The 22,455-nt window shown below is 40.1% G+C and overlaps 1 protein-coding gene across 1 annotated transcript; it reads right to left on the bottom strand.

Annotated features, from left to right (window-relative positions):
* Positions 1-322: 322 nt before the first annotated feature.
* On the bottom strand, positions 323-22,421 carry evplb (envoplakin b). The gene is made up of 22 exons (XM_023269291.3): positions 22,263-22,421; positions 16,859-16,958; positions 16,466-16,617; positions 16,149-16,272; positions 15,924-16,055; positions 15,792-15,833; positions 14,613-14,774; positions 12,892-12,999; positions 12,502-12,597; positions 12,293-12,403; positions 9,738-9,884; positions 9,486-9,640; positions 9,267-9,364; positions 8,986-9,158; positions 8,723-8,901; positions 7,762-7,900; positions 7,463-7,656; positions 7,220-7,370; positions 6,897-6,980; positions 6,680-6,811; positions 6,502-6,594; positions 323-6,399 (listed from the first exon to the last, which is right to left on the bottom strand). The coding sequence occupies exons 1-22, from the start codon at positions 22,301-22,303 to the stop codon at positions 2,896-2,898; spliced, it is 6,117 nt and encodes a 2,038-aa protein (XP_023125059.2). The 5' UTR covers positions 22,304-22,421; the 3' UTR covers positions 323-2,895.
* Positions 22,422-22,455: the final 34 nt, after the last annotated feature.

The following is a 22,455-nucleotide window of genomic DNA, read 5'->3' as shown; positions in this document are numbered from 1 at the left end:
TTTCCATTACTGAAAATAACTAATGTTATATTTATTCGAAGAGGAAAAATACAGGACATGGCTGAGTGAATGAAAGTGTTTTAAATGCTAGTTTATATGGTATTGGCATGATTGCAGGGCAGGCGATTGGGAAGCTTCATCATCATAGCGAAACAAATGTGCAAACACTCATTGTGCTCAAAGCATCAGCACTGCAGTCTGGTATTATAATAACAATAATCGAACAGAAGAAAAAGGAGCTGCCAATTATCACGTACATCGCTCAGGCAGTGGTGCAGTAGTGCAAATGGGCCATTTGTGCTTCTAGGTACTGAACGTCAACTCTACTCCAGGTTTTATTGGGTATATAGTGATTACAGAGGCACTGACGTCACAACATTCCTAAAATAAGCAACACAAAACCCAGAATTTGACTGAAAACAACCGTAATCTGAGGCTAACAGCACATTCTGCAAGCTGGGTTTGTCATTACAGCATCACTGTTGGTCAACTTCTCTCAGTGAGGATGACCCAACCATCAGGGAACATCCTTCAAACCCCGTCTGGACACAGAGTGGGGCCACTTCGGCCTCCAGACAGGCTCATGTGCAGTAATCCCACAAAGCCTTTCCAGTCAGCGGGTAATCTGGTGGACAGACATCCCAGCGCAGAGGCCACATATTCCCACATCAACACCATTTACTCCACTGAGGGCTCAGAAATGGTCTGACAGACAGCACATCAGGAAATATTGCATTTTAAGCAAAGTAAGATGGACATTTCAGACCTTTCTGTTCATCTTTCTGTAAATAATTGTCTATAGGGCTCATTTGCTGATCAGAAAAGGCAACGTGGAACCACACAAAGACCAGCGGTTTTAATATTTCAGTGATCTGCGTGTTACCGATGTCTTTGTCTGGTCTGGTATCAGACGCACACCTCATCACCAACGCAGAGTTTGACCTTGTTAACCTTAACGCACAACATGCTTGTACGTGAGTCATATTTAATCTCTATCCTTAATCCATCATTTCCAAGCATATGACTCACAGAAGCTTACAACCGCTGTATGGTAAACTGGGGCAAGACGCCCCCCCGAGGTAAGAAACCAGCCACGCCCTGCCCCTTCTTGACCTATCGTGCACTTTCTTATTTGTGTGAATACGTCTTTTATTTTCTTACCTTGTATACGAGGCCTTCGTACCTCGGTGTAATCCCAGTTTAACTAAAGGTCGAATCAGTTTGCTAATTAGCACTAAAACACAGCAAATAACTGAGCTGTCAGAGCCACAAATGTCAACCAGGTGGTGCTAGAGGAAAAGTCAAGAGGATCAACAAAGTCCTTCCTGAGGTGCCATAATTGTTGCATAAAATGTGACGGCAATCTATTTTGTAATTGTTGAGATATTTCATTCTGGACAAAAAAATAAAAAATCTGGAGAAAAAAAATCTTAGCCTTGAAAAGGTGTAAAGATCTGTGCTGTGTGCTGACTTGTTTGATCCCGTACAGTTTACCTAAACAGAATGAGCTAAAAGAAATGTGTTGTGATTCAGACTAAAGTTTAGTACAACAAAGACATTTCTGTAGCTGGAAATACTGCAATTCTGAGTTATTTTAATGCCTTACATTTGGTATTGTTTTATGTTTTAGTTCCCAGTTATGTTTTAGATTCATAGCAGATGTCAGAACTTTCCATTTACTGGATGCCAGACTGTTGTCTAAATGAAATGGAATCTTTTCGTCTTCAAACCTGCAGTACGATATGATCTAACTGTTCAGTAAACAGTATTTACTTCATCTAGATCTGACTTTTGGCCTCCTGCCCCAACCTCAACCTCAACTCAAACCTCCCTTCTTGGTTTTTGTTTGTCTTGTGTTCCATCGAATGTAAGAAAAAAAAAACTAAAAAAATCTTTGGAAAAAAGCAAATGTTCTTCACACGTTTTCTCCAACTGAGTTTTACAATATTAGACGTAATATTCAACCCATTTTGGTCATGATGGTGACAAGTGCTATGTAAGCCCCCAAACCTTTTCTATTAAACTAAATGGACTCAGTTTACATATCAACGTAGCAAAGATTCTTTAGTTTAAAATCTAAACAACAGGACAGAAAAATGAACAGGATGCTTATGGAATTAAACAAGCCCTTATAAAGGATTTTACTTCAGAATGCTGAAGAACAATTACCATTTATAACAAAAATTACCCTCATTTTTACAGCAGACCAAAGTAGTACTGAAAAAAAAAATCCACATATACAGTCCGACCAAAACTTTTCCAAAATTTCCAGTTTTAAAATTTGTGTTTATGAACACATCATTTTTTAAAATTCCTTCTACACATCTTAATTTGTGTCACCATATACTCTCCAGCACTAGTATTTAACCCTCCTGTTGTCCTCATTTACGGGCACCAAAAAATATTGTTTCCTTGTCTGAAAAAAATCCAAAAATTCTGCAAAAACTTCCCCAAATTTCTGAAAATTTGCAAAACCTTCAGGAAGAAAATTCCAATAATTCCTTAAAAGTTTCCCTTGAAAGTTTTATTTTTTAAAAATCCCCCAAACTTGGCAAGAAAATTCCTGTAAACATTGTCAAAAAATTAGTAAAAGTCTTACAAAAAAATCCTAAAAATATCTAAAATGATTACATATATATCAGTAAAACTTCTAATATTTTCTTTAAGAACATTCACAAAAAATCGCTGGATTTTGGTTGATTTTTTGTGAATGTTCTGGAGAAATATTTTTAACGTTTCTTTTTTTCCACCAAAAAATGTTGAAAGATTTCCCAAAAATATTGAAAATGTCAATTTGTGTGAATCAGAAGTTTCACTGTGAAAATATATTTTTTTCCCACATTTTCAAACGGGTCAATTTTGACCCGCAGGACAACACGAGGGTTAAAATCATATCTAGTATTTGTTGTAAGGGGAGTTGAAGCGGTAGTTTGAGTACGACGGAGCATTTGAAGCATCGGTGGAGGCCACAGGAAGCAGCAGGAGTCCTGTGCTGATGTCTCTCTTACAGCGGTCCATCGCCTGTTTGTAGGAGATCTTCTCCTTGCTGATGGGATCTACCAGCTCCTTTGTGTAGGAGGTCTCATCTTGCAGCTCATCTGCTGTCGTGCTGTCGATCAGTTTGGTGGCGAGGGCTTCTTTAACGGTGAGGCGACCTGCTTTAGAGGGATCCACCAACCCACCGGTCAGGTATTGCGCCTCCATGTAGCGCCTGGCCTGCTCTTGGGGAATATACCCTTTCTGTGCCGCCTTCCCCACTGCGAGACGTTCTTTGGTCACAGGGTCCTCAACTCCAGTGAAGGCCTTCTGAGCGTTCAGAAGCTTGTACATGTGGCTCGAGTCAATGAGACCGTGTTCGGCTGCCTTGTGGACGGACAGTTTGTCCTTTTTGGTGAGATCAACGATTCCACCGGAGGCCGCTTGCGCCTCCAGGAGCTTCAGAGCTGTGTCGGCATCGATGAGCTTGCGGGTGAGGGCGCTTCTCACAGACATGCGGCTTTCAGTGGTGTTGTCAAATATCCCTGAGATCGGGAAATACTCATCGCCCGCTGTAGAGCTGAGGTTAGTCAAGCTGCTGCTGTGTTGAGAGCTCAGGCTGGGGTAGGAGGACCTCAGCGACTTCGGCATGGAGCTCAAGGGAGAGGTTGGCATGGGTTTAGTAGGAGATCTTGGGGTTAATGGAGGAACAATTGGAACAGGAACAACTGGCTTATGTGTTTCCCCTGCAACAAGGAGGGCAAACTCAGAGATGGTCATTTTCCCTTCCCTGTAGCGAATCATGTCGTACTCGGTCATGCGGCCAGCCTTCAGAGCGTCCTTGACGGAGTACTGCTTCCCACTTTTGCGATCCTGCAATATTGTCGTGTCCCCATCTGGACCAGTTGAAGTGATTTCCTCCCAGTCACACTCCAGCTCTGACAGTTTAATGTACTGGTTCCGATCAATTAGTCCTTGTAAGTAGGCCTCATAGGGAGACAAGTCTTTACCAGTTTCTGGATCCAGGATGGAGATTTTTGTGGAGAGGTTTGTCTCTCTGGTGTGAGTTTCAGAATGATCCTCTTTCTTAATGTTGTTCTGCAACTCAATGATGAGCGTCTCTCTCTGGTGTATTTTGTCCTTCTCATTCAGGATCTCCTTCTCCAGATGCTGTATTTCAGTGGATGTCTTAAGACTTCTCTGCCGAGCCAACTGGTTCCTCTCGCTCATCAGCTTGGACTGCTGCTGGAATGATATGTTGATGGTCTGTCTCTGAGCCTCCAGCATTCTGAGCTGTTTCAGGAGATCATCCTTTTCTCTCTGCAGAGCATCTCTGTTGGCAATGAGAGTGTTTTCCTCTTGAGAAGTCGAAGACTTTGATGTCAGCAGATGGCTAATTTTGATGCTAATGGTCTGAAGGTTATCTTCCTGGTCCCGCCTCAGATTTCTCTCCTGTGTTACGAGCTCTCTGAGATGGTCTCTTTCAGCTTCCACTGCTGGATCTTTCTCCACACGAACAACCTCTCTGTATACGACCTTCTCAACTGACTTCTCCTTTTGCAGAATTTCCAGCTTTAGCCTGAGGTTACGAATTTCCCTCTCTAGACGGCTGCAGTTGTTGCCTTCAGTCTCCAGGTCAGAACGTATACCCTCAGTGAGTTTTTCCAGCTTAGGGTCCTTCTCCACTTTCAGGACCTCCTCAATTATGATCTTTTCCTCAACAGGTGGTGGAGAATTCTCCAGCTCAAGAATACGAGCTTTGATCTGTCTGAGCTCTGACTCTACTTGAATCTTCTTCTGACGATCATCCATCTGATCCAGGGCGCTTTCTTTTTCTTTCACCACAGCTCTGAGCTGTCTGACCTCCAGTTCAAGCTTTCTACGGGTTTTCATCTCATCATCCAATGCCTTGTTTAATTTATCATGTTCCACGATCTGCTTGGGGTCCCTCTGAAGACGAACCACCTCCTGCATTACGATTTTCTCTTCTGGCTTCTGTCTTTCCAGGACAATGTATTGGTTCTGTAGCTCAAAGAGACATTCCTCCACAGTGCGGCGCTGTTGAATCTCTTCTCTTACATCCCTTCGAAGTCTGTCAGCCTCTTTCTCCAAGAGAGGATCATTCTCATATTTAATGATCTCTTTATTCACAAGCTTTGTCTCCACTTTGGATTTTTCTACTTTCAGCTCATCTCTTTCTTTGCGGAGGTGGATCAGCAGCTCCAGGGTGGTGTCATAGTTGAGTTGCAGACGGGAAACTTGGTTGCTCAGCCTTTGTAATTCCCTCATAACCTCAGGGCTCTTCTCTTCTTTGATCACCTCTTGGGTCACCTCCTTGTACTCCACTTTGGGCTTCTGAGCGCGCAGGGTAGTTAGAGTTGTTGTCACTGTGGAAATTTCTTTCTCCAGGTCCGCACGGCCTCGGCCTGACTCCTGAAGCTCTTTCTTCAGACGTAGCCGCTCGACTTCTGTCTCGGGGTCCACTCTGTAAATCTCATTGATGATCTCCTTGACTTCCACTTTCTGCCTGAGCTTCTCCACCTCTCCGTAACGTAGCTGCAGGGTGGTCAGGTCCTTCATCAAGATAGCGTTCTCGTCCTTCTCCTCTCCCAAGGCAGTACGTAGCTTCTTTGACTCATCCAGCACCTCTGGATCCTGCTGTACTTGCTTCACCACCTTGGTGACGATCTTGGGTTGGATGGTGGGTATGACTCTCTCCAGGGTGTTAATCTGGCCCCTGATGGTAAATATGCTATCGTTTAGGGACTTGCACCGTGATTCTTCCTCCACGATGTCGTTCTGGAATGTGAGAACAGCTTTCAGCATCTCAGGATCTTTTTCAAGCCTCACCACTTCCTTTTTGACAACTTTCTCCCTGATTTTTGGCTTCTGCTGAGCCAGAACTGTGATCTGAGTTTTCACTTGAACTGACTCGGTGTCTCTCGTCTCGAGCTCCAGGCGTATCCTCTGCATCTCTTCTCTAATCCTAGCTGCCTCTTTATCAAGCTGGGGGTCTCTCTCGTATTCAGTGAGCACCTTGGTGACTAGTTTAGGTTCGATTTTGGTCAGCTCTAATTCCAGTTTAATAATCTTCTCGTTGAATATTTCTATCTCCGAACGGGTTCTTGACCTCTTAAATTCTTCGTCCTGGATGCGGTTTTTCAGAGACTGTAGCTCCACCTCCAGTTTGGGGTCACGGTAATACTGCACCACCTCCTTCTCCTCCAACCTCTCCACTCCTCTCCTGTTCCTCAGAGACAAAAACCTCTTACGGTACGTTTCCAGGTCTCTTTCAGCATGCAGGCGCCTAGCAACCTCCTCACTTAATTCCTTTTTCAGGCTGTCAGTTTCCTGCAGGTCCCTCTGCTGGCTCTGTAGCTGCAGCTGCTGACTGACAACTACCTGACTGACTTGTTCTTCATTCTGCAACCAGATGAAAGCACACCGAGAAACAGAAGGTCAAATGCAGAAATTACCAGGAATGAGAGGTGTTGCTGAGAGCATTTTAATTCCATATGATCATACCCGAGCCTTAATGTTCTTCGCCGTCCCCAGCTGACTGAGTCGCTGGTTGTTCTCTGCAGACACCTTCGAAAAGAGGTTCAGTAGATCTTTCTCCTGTAGTAGAAACACAATAGTTTAAAAACTGTAGATGACAGATAAAAGTAATATTCTCTGACTTCGAATTTGTCTAAAACTATACCGTTCTCTGTACACCCTGAGCCAGAGTGGAAGTTTGGCGTTTCTTTGGAACTGGCACCTCATCTTCATCGTCATCGTCATCACTCTCATCATTCAGAATGCGACGGTAAGTGTGTGACTTAGTATCATATTCCTGGAAGGAAGTATATTTAAACATTGAAGGATTGAGTGCTCTTAATGTTGTGCTTCAAATAGATGACTGTAGCGTCTGAACTCACATTTAAAACGCTCTGCAGGTCACGGGAAAGGTCCTGGACTCGGTCTAAATCGTCTGATTTCTTTGCAATGTCCTCCACCACCCTCTAAACAAGAGGCAATATTCAATAAGCATCACTCAATTCAAACGGCATTATTATGTCAATACTTAGACAAGAAACATTTTGTCATTAAAAAAACAAAACAAAATGAGTCCAACACATTTTTTTATCGTTTTAAGCACTTTCTCCAAATATAGCAACGGATCGTTCATGAACAGTTTGTACAGATTTCAACACATATTTTCACAAATGGTTAACATATGTAAAGAAATACTTCCATTCACCTTCTGGGAGTTCTGCTTGGCTGTTATCTGTGCTACGTCATCAGTAGGTTTGATCGTATTGTTGGGCAAATTGACCAAGAAGAAATCCAGTGACTGAACAGCATTCTGGAAATCTTGGTTTTTATTGGTTGCTTTTTGTACAAGACCAGATCTAGAAGGAAAACATTTACACATATGTTTAAGTGAAAAAGACGCACAGGTGCAGTAGCTATAATTTTGCATGATTTGTTTTTTTCAACTCACCTCTCCTGGAGTTGATTATTGACATTTGTGTAACGGTTCTTCAGGTTTTTCACCTGATTCCTCTGGCGGAGGATGTCATGACAGTATTCATGGAAGCTCTGCCTCAGGGAGCTGCATGCCTTCTCCGTCAGTTCCAGCTCTCTGCCTAATTTATTCAGCTCATCTTTCCTCGAGGCAACATCTTTACCAATTGCCTGTTTGACAAAATAAAGATGAAAAAAACCCACACATTTGTGCCTCCTCAGGCCATCTCATGTTCTGTATCCCTATAAGTTCCTTTGATTTTTAAAATACAGCACCTGCAGCTTCTGGTTGCGACTCTGAAGAGCGTTGGGTTGATCAAGAATGGCGCCATCTTTAGCTAGCTGCTCCTCGAACCTGGAGACGATACCATCTACGTTCTTGATCTGCTTCTCCAGGAACATGGAGGTTGTAGATCTGACGAGAGAAGAGAAACAGATGAGTTAAGTACCAACAAAGAAAACTAGTGTATTGTTAAAAAAAAAAAAAAAAAACTTTCACAAAGAGGTGTGTTGTGGCATTTTAAGATTGAACAAATGACAAAATCATACGAATAGGATGAGTGAATCTAATTTAAGAGCAAACAATGATAAGATTGGAAGACCTAACGTGTCAACATAAGTTATGAACACTAAATAATCCTGTGGAAAGCGGCAACCCAACGGAAGCCCATGAAGCCCATATAAGGCATGAGACTGGAAGTGCCTCAAGACCCTGACTGGGTCTTAAGACGATGGGTTGTGGCCTTCCAGAACAGAAGAGGAGTGTTTAAGAGAAGTTATATAAGACGATGTAAGGGTTTGTGTAGTCAATTAAAATCTCGAGATTTTGCTCATGTTTGTTCATACAGCCTCTGTATTGAATAAACATTATTAAGACTCTAAAGACTGCTTGAAGACTCTTTCTTGACAACTTTTTGGAGACTCTAACTGTTGATCCAGAATTGATTTTTGACTACGTGTTTGGCAAAACTGCCTGATCATCACTGGCCTTAGCTGGCAGACTGAGTCACAACAGGTGCATCTTTACAATAATAAAGGAATAGATTAAAAATAACTATTAATCAATGGCATCCACTGCAGAAACACCAGCCATCTCATCTACTAACATGTGAACCTGTAGTTTAAATAAAAGCAATATTTGCCAACAGTTTGCTGACATCACGTGTACTGAATTGAGCAATCCTTATTCGTACGAGAAGGAATGTGTTATGCTATAAATTCATTCTGTTCCTCTTACTTTTTATTATAAAGATCAATAAGTGTGTTGAGGTCGTGGATCTTGTTGTTGGCAGCGCTGAGTTTAGGGGGCAGCACCGAGGCGTTGGGTCCCAGAGGTTTCTTGGCCAGAATGGGATCCATCTCTCTCTGGATGGCAGACTTCTCCGACTCCAGCTTCTTCAGATTCAGAGCAGATTTCTGGAAGGCAAAGACGTTGTTTCAGAATGAGTTATTTAATTGGACTGTAACCTTGGTGGTTTCAGTAAAGCAGAGTGCTGCCACCTCGTGCTCCTGCAGCCGGTCTGCCAGGTCCTGGGCAGGGTTGCAGCTGTCTAGTGGGGTCCTCAGTCGGCTCAGGATTTCTTTCTCACTCTTATCCAGAGCCTTGTTGATCCTGTCGATTTCACTGATGAGCTCTGCAGCTTTGGGGTCCTCGGGAGCACTTTGCACTGCAGCTGAGCAGGAGAAGAGAGAACAATTCCACAATGAGAAACTTAGGTAAGCAGCAACATTCCTTCTTTTGTGGTGAAAATAAGAAACAGTGAAGTGATTGTTGTCCTCACCTGCCTTCTGAGGGCGAACCACCTCCACATTGGGGTTCTTCAAGGAGCTTATCAGAGCAGACCTGCGGCTCTTTAGGTCTGTCAGTTGTTTGTCCAGCCTGAACACACAGAGACGAAAGGTTTATTTAAAATCCACTGCAGGCGACTCATCAGTCAGGGTTGGGGTTTACCTTCTAAACACCGAAAGAAACAATGAAAGTGACACAGTTTGTACAGTACCTGTTTACTGTCTCCAGGGCCTCAGCATCAGGGGGTGGGATCATGAAACACGCCCCAGGGAGGGTTTTGATCTTCCCTTTGCTGTTCTGAACCTCCCAGTCCTTATTATCAGAGTTGGACTTCAGGGTTAGCGTGTCACCGCGTCTCACTGAGTCCTACATCACACAGAGACATTTTTACTACATTTGTAAAGCTTCTGACAGGCAAATATCATCTCTATTATAAAGTGAGAGCTCGTAAACGACGTCCTACCTCCTCATCTGCCCAGTCGCACAGGGACACGACCGTGGTGGGTTTGGTGGGCTGGATTCTGCGTAACTTCAGAGGCACAACGCTGCTGCTGAGCTCCCTGAGTGCAGCCAGACGCTGCTCATTCCTGCTCATGGCTGGTTCATCTCCCTGAAGACGATACATACTGTCAGCATCAAACAGCAACAAATATCAGCATGTCACCATCAGTCAAACAGGCAGAGGTACACTTCAGAGATTTCTGAAACTACTAAAATCAAGTTAAGGACCATCCAACGCACTATTAAAATCTGAAGGATAGTGGAGAACCATCGTCTTTGAGGAACAAATGTGGTCTGAGTCCAGATTTACCCTGTTCCAAAGTGATGAGGGCATCAGGGTAAGAAGAGAGGCAGATGAAGTGATGCACTCATCATGGCTAGTGTCTACCAGCCTGTGGGGGTTAGAGTTATGATCTGGGGTTGGTCAGGTTCACCAACGTTATGTTCCCAAAGAATGAGGTCAGCTGACTACCTGAAGATACTGAATGATCAGGTCTTTCCATCAGTGGAGTTTTTCTTCCCTGATGGTCATGGACATGTTCCAAGATGATGATGTCAGGATTCATGGGGTCACATTGAGAATGAGTGGATCAGGGAGCATGAGATGGATTGTCCTCCACAGAGTCCAGACCTCAGCCCCATTGAGAATCTTTGGGGTGTGCTGGAGAAGACTTTTCCATCATTGATATAAGATCTTGGTGAAAAATTAATGCATCTCTGGACAGAAATAAATGCTGTGACACTGCAGAAGCTTATCGAAATGATGCCACTAGGAATGAGTGGTATTTTCAAAGCTAAAGGCAGTTCAGCAAAAATATTAGTGTATGTGACTTTTTTTTTTGGCCGGGTAGCGTAGAATGGATTTTTGTGATTCCATTTAAACCTGGTTAAGGCTCTTTGATTGTAGTCTGACATCTGGAGGCTTCTTACAAGAAATTATCTGAAAAGTTCAATCTAAAACCATCTCAAATCTGAAATATGGGCTCATGTAAAAAGATCTGTTCAGCAAAGTTATTCATACGAGTCAGTAAACCTACTTTTCAGAAGCAAGCTATAAAAACTAAACAAATACTGTAAGTCAACACAGGAGGTGAAGAACCTAAATATTGACTAAAACTTGTAGAACTGAAAAGGTGACTTTCTACAGACTGCTTTTCTATTTGTTTCAGCTAATTTTCTTTTTTGCAGTCATTTCTGTTGAAACATCACAAATATTTGAAATTTGTTCTCAATTTACATAATGATTAAATATTTGACAGAGAAATTGAACATACAAACTGTGTAGTTTGCAGAGCAATATATCACTGAGTCAAATACAAGGATTTTCTAAATCACAGGTGAAGCAGGTTGGTTGATGCAGTATTAAATTGTCTCTTCCTGCTCTGAGCAGACATTATAATTAGATTAAAAACTGTTATTCCTACACATGGCTAAGTTGTTTGATGCATGTGTACCTCTTTAACAACTGGGACTGATCGACACTGATCAAAAGAAGCAAATACTTCAGTGGCAGATTTATGTCTGAAGAAAGACTTTTTTCTTCTAGTGAATGTAGCTATGAATACTAATGGAAAGTAAGTTTCTCAATCTCAACTGTGTAATTTAGTACAATTTTGAGGTACTTGTGTTTTACTTATATCCATTTTATTTTATTTCATTTTATGTTTCCAGTCTTCCTATACTTTCTGTTTCACCACAATTATTTGACAGCTTAAGTTACTTTTAAGATCAAGATTTTACACAATGGATAATATAATAAACTTTTAAAACACAGTTAAAGATTAAATCAGTGGTTATCTTCTTCCATAAAGTCATATGTAGCCAAGCTGGCATTTCAGATGTCTGTGAGTTGTTATAAGCTCCAACAAACAGTAATTTTTTCCCTCTAAACTTCTCACATGGTCTCATTTCAATAGAAGTTCAAATGATACAATATTGCAGCAAAAATCAAAGCTCAGAGAAGAAGTCCGAAAACAGATTTGTGAATCAGAACTCTTTTTTTTCCTCCTTTCCTCTCCCATTCATCAGGTTTATCTGCTGTAACTGGATATAAAACTGGATATAAAGTATTTCAAACAGGCTCCACCTGCAGCAGCTACAACAGAAACAAGCTGCTGACACACGGATGCTTCACTGTTAATATTTAAATGTTGTCAGATATAAGAATATATCAGTCACAGCAGTACTTTGGACTTTAATTACATTTTTCTGCTAATAATTTTACTTAAGTAGGATTTTTCATGCAGGACAGAGTATTTTACATCGCTGTATTGGTACTTTTACTTAAGTAAAGGATCTGAATGCTTCTTCCAACCAGACTCAAGTCAGAGCTGAATATTCTGCCACAAGGTAGGAGCTTCATTGATTGAAGCTTCCTTAAAAATACCTACAGCAGCTTTAAATTACTTCTTAGTAACCGGTTCTTGAGATCTACTGTAGGTTTCACATAAAATACATTTTATCTCAGACTTATCCAGACCTGCAGTGAAACCATGACATGAGAAACGTCTGTTGTACCTCCAGCGCCAGAAGGACCTGAGGTTTGCTCTTGTTGGCCAAAGACTTCGGGTCCAGAGTGGAGTCGAGTCTGTCCAGGGAGTCCGACAGCTGCTCCGCATCCAGCTGGAACTGCATCCAACAGTCAGATAACAATGAATTACAGCGAAGAGGAAACATGGGATTTAGTAGAAGGAGTTTTATCTTAGTCAGGGTGTGCTAATCTTCACCTTCTTGTATTCATCGATGTTGTCCAGGTGGGCTTCCTGTGCCAGACACAGGTTGAGGAAGGCCTGCCACTCGGCCCGCACTGTGTCTCGGTGTGCCTGACAGAAACAGCAGCAGAAGATCACTTACAGTTCAACATTTTCATTCAGCAGACGCTTTTATCCAAAGCAACGTACATCTGAGAGTAGATACAACACAAGCAAGGATCTAGTCGGGAGAAAACAGCCTGGATAAGTTCAATAAAACAAGGTCAAGTGTGATAATAGCACCTTAAACTGTAACTAAATTTAGTTGGATTATATTCTGTTCGGTTGTGCTGATAAATCTGACATCATGCAGCTGTATTGTAAGATGATTTATCATCGTTGACATCTGTTTCTGATGTTTGATACCTTTATCGTTGGGCTGCCGGGGTGTTTTATTTCCACCAGATAGTCTCCTTCGTCCTGCAGCTGGTTGACTTCACGCTCGTGTGCCAGCAGTCCATTAGTTTTGAATTTCTGCATATAAACACAAATACGTGATGAAGAAAACATGCCAGTTGCTCAAGTATTTAACTCAGATTCTCCCAAAAGTATTGATATGAGATAGTAGTAATAAAAGATGCCGGTAGATTACATGAAGCTACACAAAGATTATATAAATGCAGGCCTAAAAAGATTCATGTCATGGGGAGCATATTGTACAACTTTTTAGGAAATGAATCAAAGTCTCACATGACCTCACGGTGTATCTTTCAGTTTTACAGCTCAAAAAACAATTAATTTCACCATGACTGTATAACTCCTTCTTGTATTTCTCTTGTAAATGTTTTTTTTACTCTGAAAACCAGCAAACTGCAGCTGTTTCTGTCTCCTTTCAGGAAGAACACACTGTCTGTGTCACTCATAGTTTCAGCTGGACCACTGATTTGCCACTAAGGTGTTACACAGCACCTGGGCTGAAATCTGACTGACTTGTAAAGCTGGGAGGCCACCTAGTTGTGGGGAAGGCATATGAGCATATGGGTTCTGTAAAGCATCTTGAGACAATTTGACCTGTAATTGGCACTATATAAATAAAATTGAACTGAACTGAGTTCAAGCCTAACTAACATCAGAAGTAAATGTCGTTTTTTTCTTAATAGCTTTTATGTTACACCTCAAAATTTGTAACAAGCAAAAAACACAATACAAATCGAATTTTCACCATATGGGACCTTTAATATTATAAAGTAAAGAACATTTTTCCTCAGATGCTCTTAAAAGTAGAAGCAGAATCTTAAAGTCTGTGAAGCTGTGAAGACGTCCAGCTCCATGTTGGCTCAATTAAACAGAGTAGCTACATGGGTCAATATATAATTTAGGGATTTTTGAAGTCCACAGGATATATCTTACATACATTTTTATTAAAAGTAAAAAAAAAGATGTTTTTTATGTTCATTTTGATCATGTCTTTACAAATTCCATAAGTGTTTATTAATTTAAACAAAAACTTATTAATAAAAAATGACTGGATATCAGTAAAATGTCAACTAAATAACCATCCTGATTTAATAACAACCACCATCTAATTAGCTAAACAATAATAAAATGAGCTTATTCAGAAATAGTTTTGTGTTCTTTTTATTAAGTTGAGATAATCATGACAGATGTTTATTTTTGGGAAATATATCAAATTTCATGTGGAAATTAAAAAATTGTATCTCTGTCCCAGAAATCACTTTCAGCTAAGTTACTCATTACAAAAACACCTCTCAAGGAAGTGTGTTAATTCCAGATCACATGACCTGCTCCACACGATGTCATTTCCTCCTGAAGAAAAGACTGACAAGACTCCAAGGCTTTCTGAGTTATTTAATATAAAGTAGTGTCTGAGTCAAGTGTGGATTTATGGCATGTCAACAGGTTTACTACAATATCTTTATAAATAACTTTCAATTTCAATTTTACTCAATTGTATATATAATATTTAGAAGAATCTTGTGTTTGGTTATAGGCGGCCGTGTTGATTTTAGGCCTGAAAACAGCAAAAATGTCAACTATGATGCCTGTCAACTACAATACAGAAAGTCCCGCTATTATATATTGACCCTCATCTGCTACTACTGCTGTCACCTTCCCCGGACCCTCACCTCGTACTCCATGCGGACGCCTGAGGGGTCGACCATGCGGTCACTCCAGTCCCTCTGGAGGAGCCTCTCCTGCTGGCCTGACAGGTAGATCAGCTCCTTACTGCAGCTCTGCATGTACTCGTGCAGGGAGGCCAGGTGATTGCGCCGGAGCTGGGAACTCTCCTGCAGAACACATGAGATATAGACACAACATATAGAAGAACACACACCCCTCGGATCCCTTCAAACAATACAACCAGTCTTCTTCTACTGCTGCAATCGGTGCTTTTCCATCTGCAGCCTGTTTTGAGCAGAGCTTCAGCGAGTCTCCTGAGGCTGGACTGGCCTTTGTTGGTGTGTTGTAGGCCTTTATTTGACACTAAAGTGATTCTTTAAAATGTGATTGAACAAATAAAGGATATCTGAGTGTGTAGCTAATGTCTGGTTAAATGTTGTTCTTGAGTTGACCTTATAAATGAGTGAAATGGGTCCAAATAGTATGAACAGAGGGCGTGTATATCTGGAAATAGCTGAGGTTTGAATTAAATCTTAAAATATTTACACCAGTGCATCATAAGTGGTGTTTTACAGCCACTTTTAAAATCAGTTTTGTTCATATTAAGGAACCGAAGACTTGCAAAGTTCTGCCTTTAATTAATTTTAAAACACTTAAGAATTAGAATTAGAATTCTTAAGTGTTTTAAAATTAATTAAAGGCAGAACTTTGCAAGTCTTCGGTTCCTTAATATGAACAAAACAGATCTTAAAAGTGGCTGTAAAACACCACTTATGACGCATAAAATCTACATAAAAGTAGAATAAATACACTACAATACAAATAAACAATTACAAAAAATCCTGAAAAAGATAATGATTTTTTTTAACTGAAAAATAAAATTAATAATTCATTTTAATTCTTTTGTTTATAATTAAAGAATGCAAAATGTCTAAAATACACATTTAAAACAGATAAAAGTAGACAAGACTAGAATAAATCAATTAAATAAACTACAAATATTTTTAAAACATAAATAAGATTAGTGTTAAAATAAATAAATCTAAAAAATAAAGTTGGGATGTTTTTGTAAAGTTAAAAAATATCTGAATACAGCAAATTTGTGGAAGAAAACCCCACAGAATTGTAATGAAAAGAGCCCACTTTGTCAGTAAACTATAGTTTCTCCTGACTGAACAACTCACCAAAAGGTCTTCATATTTCTTTCTGAGGGCGGCGTACTGCTCCTAAGAACACAGAACATTAAGAATCAGGTGAATGATCGGTCCTGCGTGTCGTTCTGCAGAGTGCTGCATGTGTTTCCTCCGTGCTGTTACCCGTGAGGTCGTGTTGTTGGCCTGCAGCTGGCTGTCGTACGCCTCGATCGCCTGGTGAAGGATGTTATGTGCTGCAATCTGCTTCTCTGCATCAGACAGGTTGGGACCATACGCCTCCGACTTTAACTGTTTCTGCAGAACAACACACAGCAGTTCAGTGTTTCAGCTACCACAACCCAAGAGTGAACTTGTAGACATTTTGTTGTCGACGTCGCATCGACTAACCAGTTTCTCATCCAGCAGAGGTCCCCAGTCGATCTTTTGTGTCAGATCCAGGTCTTGGACTTGGGCGTACAGCTCCCTGTAGGTAGCACAGTCCTTAGCCCAGCGGTCATGGAGGTTTCTGACACTGAAAACAGACAGAGAAGCATTTGACTCCGAGGTGAGGAGGCGGGTGGAGAGCAGTAAAAGGGAATGTGGAAGTGACAGTTTGTGGCGAGCGTATCTGGAAGGTATACCAGTTTCAGGTGTGTCTGCTGGCAGGCAAACACTAATGTTTGTGAAGGTTTTAATTTGTGTGTCATTCTCCAGAATCAACTTACTCTCTCTCTATCTCCTTCGCCTGCGGGTGCTGCAGCTTCTTGGCTTTATCCACGTCCATGAAAAGATCCTTCAGCAGCCCCTCGGCCTCCGCCAGGTTGTCTGCGTTCTCCTTTTGGTGGATCAGTGGCTGATTCCTAAGGCGTTCTGTGTCCTGCACAGGAGACGCAACGTTGTGTTCGTCAGGTTCAAACCCTCCTTTTGACTTCTGGATGTTTAGCAAAAGTGTTCCAAAGCTCATGTGACTGATCTTGTGAATTTTTTATTGAATGGAATTGGTACCAGATCTCAGAAAAGATTTATTTCTACCGTTAACGACAGCTTGATGGGAGTTAAGTAACTGCTCTCTGGTACTAAAGTTGTGACATTTTCATTGTTGCATGTGGACTTCTTACCACGGCCATCAGCTTCTCTGATTGCAGGATGTTTTTCTCCACTTGGTCTGCATTTTTTTGCATGCGAGCAATCACGGCGGCCAGGTCATTGGCCAGAACCCTGAGTGGAAACACAGAGAGATGATGAGAGGAGGTTAAAATGCTCCTGACTAATGTCACAATGTAGCTCATCACAGAGTCCTGGGCCTTTAGATCAGGAATGTCAAACTCATTTTAGTTCAGGAGCCACATTCAGCCCAATATGATCTCCAGTGGGCCGGACCAGTTAAATCAGAGCATAATAACCTATAAACAACCACAACAACTAATTTTTCCTTTGTTTTAGTGCAAAATAATACATTCTGAAAATGTTCACATTTAAGGAATTTTCTGTTTACAAAACATGTTGAACAACCTGAAATTCCTAAGAAAAATAAGGTCAATTTCAACAATATTATGCCTCAGTTCATCATTTACACATTACAACTTCCAGATCACAGTGTTTCTACAAAGTAACAAAACATTTAGTCATTTAGGGTATCTGGAACTGAACAATATAGTATTTTATTTTATGATCAAAACAACGAAAGTCAGACAAAAAACAACAAAAACAAGACAAAATATTACAAAAATGAGACACAAAATGCCAGAAAAATTAGACAAACGACACGAAACAAAACAAAAAGTGACAAAAAAATGGACAAGAGACAAAAAATGACAAAAGCGGGAAACAAAATGACAAGAAAGTAGACTAACAACACAAGCAAGACAAAAAAAACCCACAAAATGACACAAATGATACGCAAAACAATGAATAAAGCAAAACACAAAATGACAAAAAAAGACAAAAAACACAAGTGAGACAAAAAGAAAACACAAAATGACAAAAACCGGAAGCAAAACGACAAAAGTCAGTCAAAAAACAACAAAAACAAGAGAAAATATTACAAAAATGAGACACAAAATGATAAAAGAACAATGAGCAATCTAATATTTTACTTTATGATCAAAACAACTTGTCATGTTTCAGAATTTATTTTACATTTATAGTTTTAAAAATGAACAATTTGCTGTTCATGTCTTCTTTGTAATTTTTACACTTTACAAAGTCGTCACTGATTGGGCCGGCTTTGGCCCGCGGGCCGCAGGTTTGACACTCCTGCTTTAGATGTTTCTTTCTGCATGACTTGATGACATGAGGAAGCTAATACCTTAAGTTAGTAAGTGTAGGCTCCGGTAAATGGGATGGAATGACATGTTTGCGTACTTGCACAATCTAAAAATCAGTCATTTCACTTTCTATGAGAACTGCACTGCATCACTACGGTGGGGGAGAAAGTGCTGGAAACTTAGAGATAAAGTAGCAACAACATCTGTAGAAAAATATTCCAAGAGCATCTACAGCTTTAAGCCTTTGATGCACAGTGTGGGTCAGAAGATACTCATTTTCCATTGGATTTGGGTCATTTTGGACCCATTTCGTGCATCAAAGGGTTAAAATATTCCAGCATTTAATGTACTTAAAGGCAGATGCTCCTTGTAAAAGTGTCACATTATTGTATATTGCTGCATAGTTTAGTCCATAAATGCATCATACTTTAAACGTCAATCAGATGTTTTGTGTGTTTAATCTTGAAAGTAATTCAAAGTAGCCGAGATCTACTCTTGTCAAATAAATCCTTCAGTGGAGAAAAAGTAAAATATTTTCCAGTGAAATGCAATGAAGTACAAGTTAAGTTGGAAAAAGAAGTACAAAAACTTAAGAATATACTTGGTTTAAGGTGACAATATTTTGATTACCGAAAACCAGGACACTCAAATGATACTCGAAGTTTACTCAAAGATGCTTTATCATTTCAGCACATTTAAAGTATGCCTCCTCTGAATGGATAGAAAATTGTTATATTCCCAAATACTATCAAGGTTGCAAATTCAAATAGGCTTGTCAGAGGTTACTCAACATGTTTTATCATGAGAAGTTTCAAAAATAACAAATGAAATAAGGATAGAAATAATGTCTCTTCTGTAAAAATGAAAACAAATAATGCCCAATGAAAAACAACAAAAACTAGGACACTTTCATCTCTTTCTAAAAAACAACCAGGACGGCCAGGACAGGATATGAAAACAGGACGTTTGTTCACCCTAACTGAGTTACAATAATTGAGTAAATACATTTTGATTGCTGGGTTTGTAGAGAAGTTGCTTTTGCACTTCTGCACCCAAAAAATTTCACTTTTTAAAACATTTTAAGCAAAAAATGATCCCAAAGTTGGTGTTTCAGCTGCAACCATTTAAAGCAGAGAAACCCTCTGAACACACTTCCTCACGTCTTCGTGCTCTCTGAGTGTTTGTTCTGTGATTCCTCCTCCGCTGTGATATGAACGCCAACTATTTCTGCCGACACACCCAGGATCAGGACCAGGGGACACGGTGGAGGCGGAGGGGAGCGTCCCCCGGTCGCCTCCGCTCAGGAATGCTGTCGGTGTGCGACGCAGACATTCCTACTAAACCTGTCAGCTCCTATCAAATGAACGGTGCCATTAATTTACAGCCCGGTTGTGACAGGAGAAGTCAGACTTTACAGCTCATAGTAGGCTGACTGATGAAAGAGGAGGAATGTAACTAAGTAAGTTACTGAGCAAACCTGTTGTACTCTGATATGATTGTTTGACAGCTGTAGTCATTTAGCTCCTTATATATTTTGCCAAACATCAAATATGATGCATTGTTTAATCCTCGTGTCGTCCTGCGGGTCAAAATTGACCCGTTTTAAAGTTTGAAAATGGGGGGAAAAAATATATTTTCACAGTGAAACTTCTGATGTCCACATTTTCAACATTTTTGGGAAATCTTTGAACATTTTTTGGTGGAAAAAAAGAAATGTTAAAAATGTTTCTTAAGAATATTCGCAAAAAAATCAACCAAAATTCAGTGAAATTTGCTGGATTTTGGTTGATTTTTATGTGAATGTTCTTAAAGAAAATATTACAAGTTTTACTGATATATATGTAATCACTTTAGATGTTTTTAGGATTTTTTTTGAAGATTTTTACTCATTTTTTTGAAAATATATACAAGAATTTTCTTGTCAAATTTGAGGGATTTTTTTAAAATAAAACTTTTAAGGGAAACCTTTTAGGAATTATTGGAATTTTCTTCCTGAGATTTTGCAAATTTTTAGAAATTTGAGGAATTTTTTTGCTGAATTTTTGGATTTTTTTCAGACAAGGGAACAATATGTTTTGGTGCCCGTAAATGAGGACAACAGGAGGGTTAAGTTACAGTTGTGCTCTTAAGTTAGATTGATCATATTGAAACTTTTCTTTCAGTTAGGATTAAAGGTCAGACAACGTTATTTATTGTCTCGTAATTGTATTCATGTTTTCACTAAAGAACGTTTTACAAATTCTGCCAGAGGATGTAAACTTATGAGCACACATGATGTTCAGAAGGGAGTTTTTGCTGCTTTTCCTTTTAATAATATTGATATTTTACATTATTTTTTGTAATAAATGTAAAGTTTGGACTGTTTGTAAGCAAAAACGAGCATATCTTAAGTGTTTTACAGCAACAGGCACAGATTTTCTTGTCATTTTTTACAAACTAAACAATCAGTGGAATGAGATTCATAATCAGCAGACCGATAGAGAATGAAAATAATTATTAATTACATAAAACAGCTGTTTATAAACAGCCCCACCTGAGCTAACATGAGTAATGAGCAGCAATAATCTAATAAACTACAGCTGTATAACAGTCATAGGGGGCATTTTTCTGCACCAATTACTACACTTTGCTGATTATATTAGACTTCTACTTAGGTTTGATTTTTTATTGCAGGGCATTTATTGGTGTAATTTCATTGCAGAAGTCAACCTCTTATATTAATAAGGCGTCTGAATGCTTCTCCAACTCACACAGGATCTTATCTCTGGCTGCAAAAGTCCAACATGATACACAACAAACGATCCAACTGGAGTTTATTCGACAATGTGAATGTCACAAACTAAATGCTCATTCACTTCCGTTCAGGCTGGATTAAGACACACAGAAGAAGACCCTGCCCTGCCTCTCCCTCATCCTCTACTCTCTGAAGCCTGTGGCGTCGAGTCACACCTCAGCGTCAAGCAGCACCAACGATCCAAGAGAGGAGATAAGCAGCTGATAGTCTGTTTAAAAGGACCGGGGTGGAGGTTGCATAAATCCCTGACACAGAGTCCGCACATTTATCGCCATGTGCAGCTTCATAAAACACGACAGGAGTCAACTCCCTCCTCTGATCAAACAACCACTGGTTCCACTGCATAGCAATGACAACAGGCTGCCCTCTTTATGATGTAGGATTAGAACACTGGAGGCTCCCTGTTGACCTGCCAGCTTCATGAACAACGGCCTGTTAAGTGGCACCGCAAATACATCTAGTGCAACTTTGATGATTCACCCTCTGGGCAAAGACATACATGAAAGTAGCAGGGTGGTTAATCCTCCTGTTGTCCTGCGGTCAAAATTGACCCGTTTTCAAGTTTGGAAATGTGGAGAAAAATATATTTTCACAATGAAACTTCTGATGTCCACATTTTTAATACTTTTGGGAAATTTTTGAACATTTTTTGGTGGAAAAAAAGAAATATTAAAAATGTTTCTTAAGAACATTCACAAAAAAAATCAACCAAAATCCAGCGAAAGTCGCTGGATTTTGGTAGATTTTTTTGTGAATGTTCTTAAGAAAATATTAGTTTTACTGATATATATGGAATCACTTTAGATATTTTTAGGATTTTTTGTAAGATTTTTACTCATTGTTTGAAAATATTTACAAGGATTTTCTTGCCAAATTTGGGGGATTTTTTAAAATAAAACTTTTACGGGAAACTTTTAAGGAATTATTGGAATTTTCTTCCTGAAGATTTTGCTAATTTTCAGAAATTTGTGGAATTTTTTTTTTGCTGAATTTTTGGATTTTTTTCAGACAAGGAAACAATATTTTTTGCCGCCCGCAAATGAAGACAACAGGAGGGTTAAATAAAGGAGTTAGTAACATGGTGGTGTTATCAGAGTAAACAGGTAAAGATTGTGACACGTTAAAGGAGGGTTCATTCATTTCCCAAAGCTTCTCCTTTAGCTTTTACAGAATGAATGGTAACAGTCACATCACTGTCGCACTACTACGGCTACTACTACTACTATTGTCTAGGGAAAAAAACTGTGCAAACACATCACAAAAACACAACAAATCAGGTCAGTAGTAAAGAAAACAGCAGGAACCATCCAACAGAGATGAGACTAGACAAGAGAGAGTAACATAAGACACACACACACACACACACACACACACACACACACACACACACACACACACACACACACACACACACACACACACACACACACACACACACACACACACACACGGTGCACTCACTTGCTTATCTTTACTGCACTGCCTTCCTTTTTCTTCGACATCTTGGGAGAGCTCTCAGACCAGCGAGTGTAATCTGAATCCCAGTGTGTTTCTTCTTCCAGCTCTCTCCTCTCACTCTCTTCTTGTGGCGTCTCCTCTCGGTTAAGGAGTGTCCACCTGTCTCAGCCCCTCCCAGGCCAACAGGTGTGTCGAC

This window comes from Amphiprion ocellaris, chromosome 19 (genome assembly GCF_022539595.1).
Source record: "Amphiprion ocellaris isolate individual 3 ecotype Okinawa chromosome 19, ASM2253959v1, whole genome shotgun sequence".
Taxonomy (NCBI): Eukaryota; Metazoa; Chordata; class Actinopteri; family Pomacentridae; genus Amphiprion; species Amphiprion ocellaris.
This window is presented reverse-complemented; position numbering and strand designations above follow the sequence as displayed.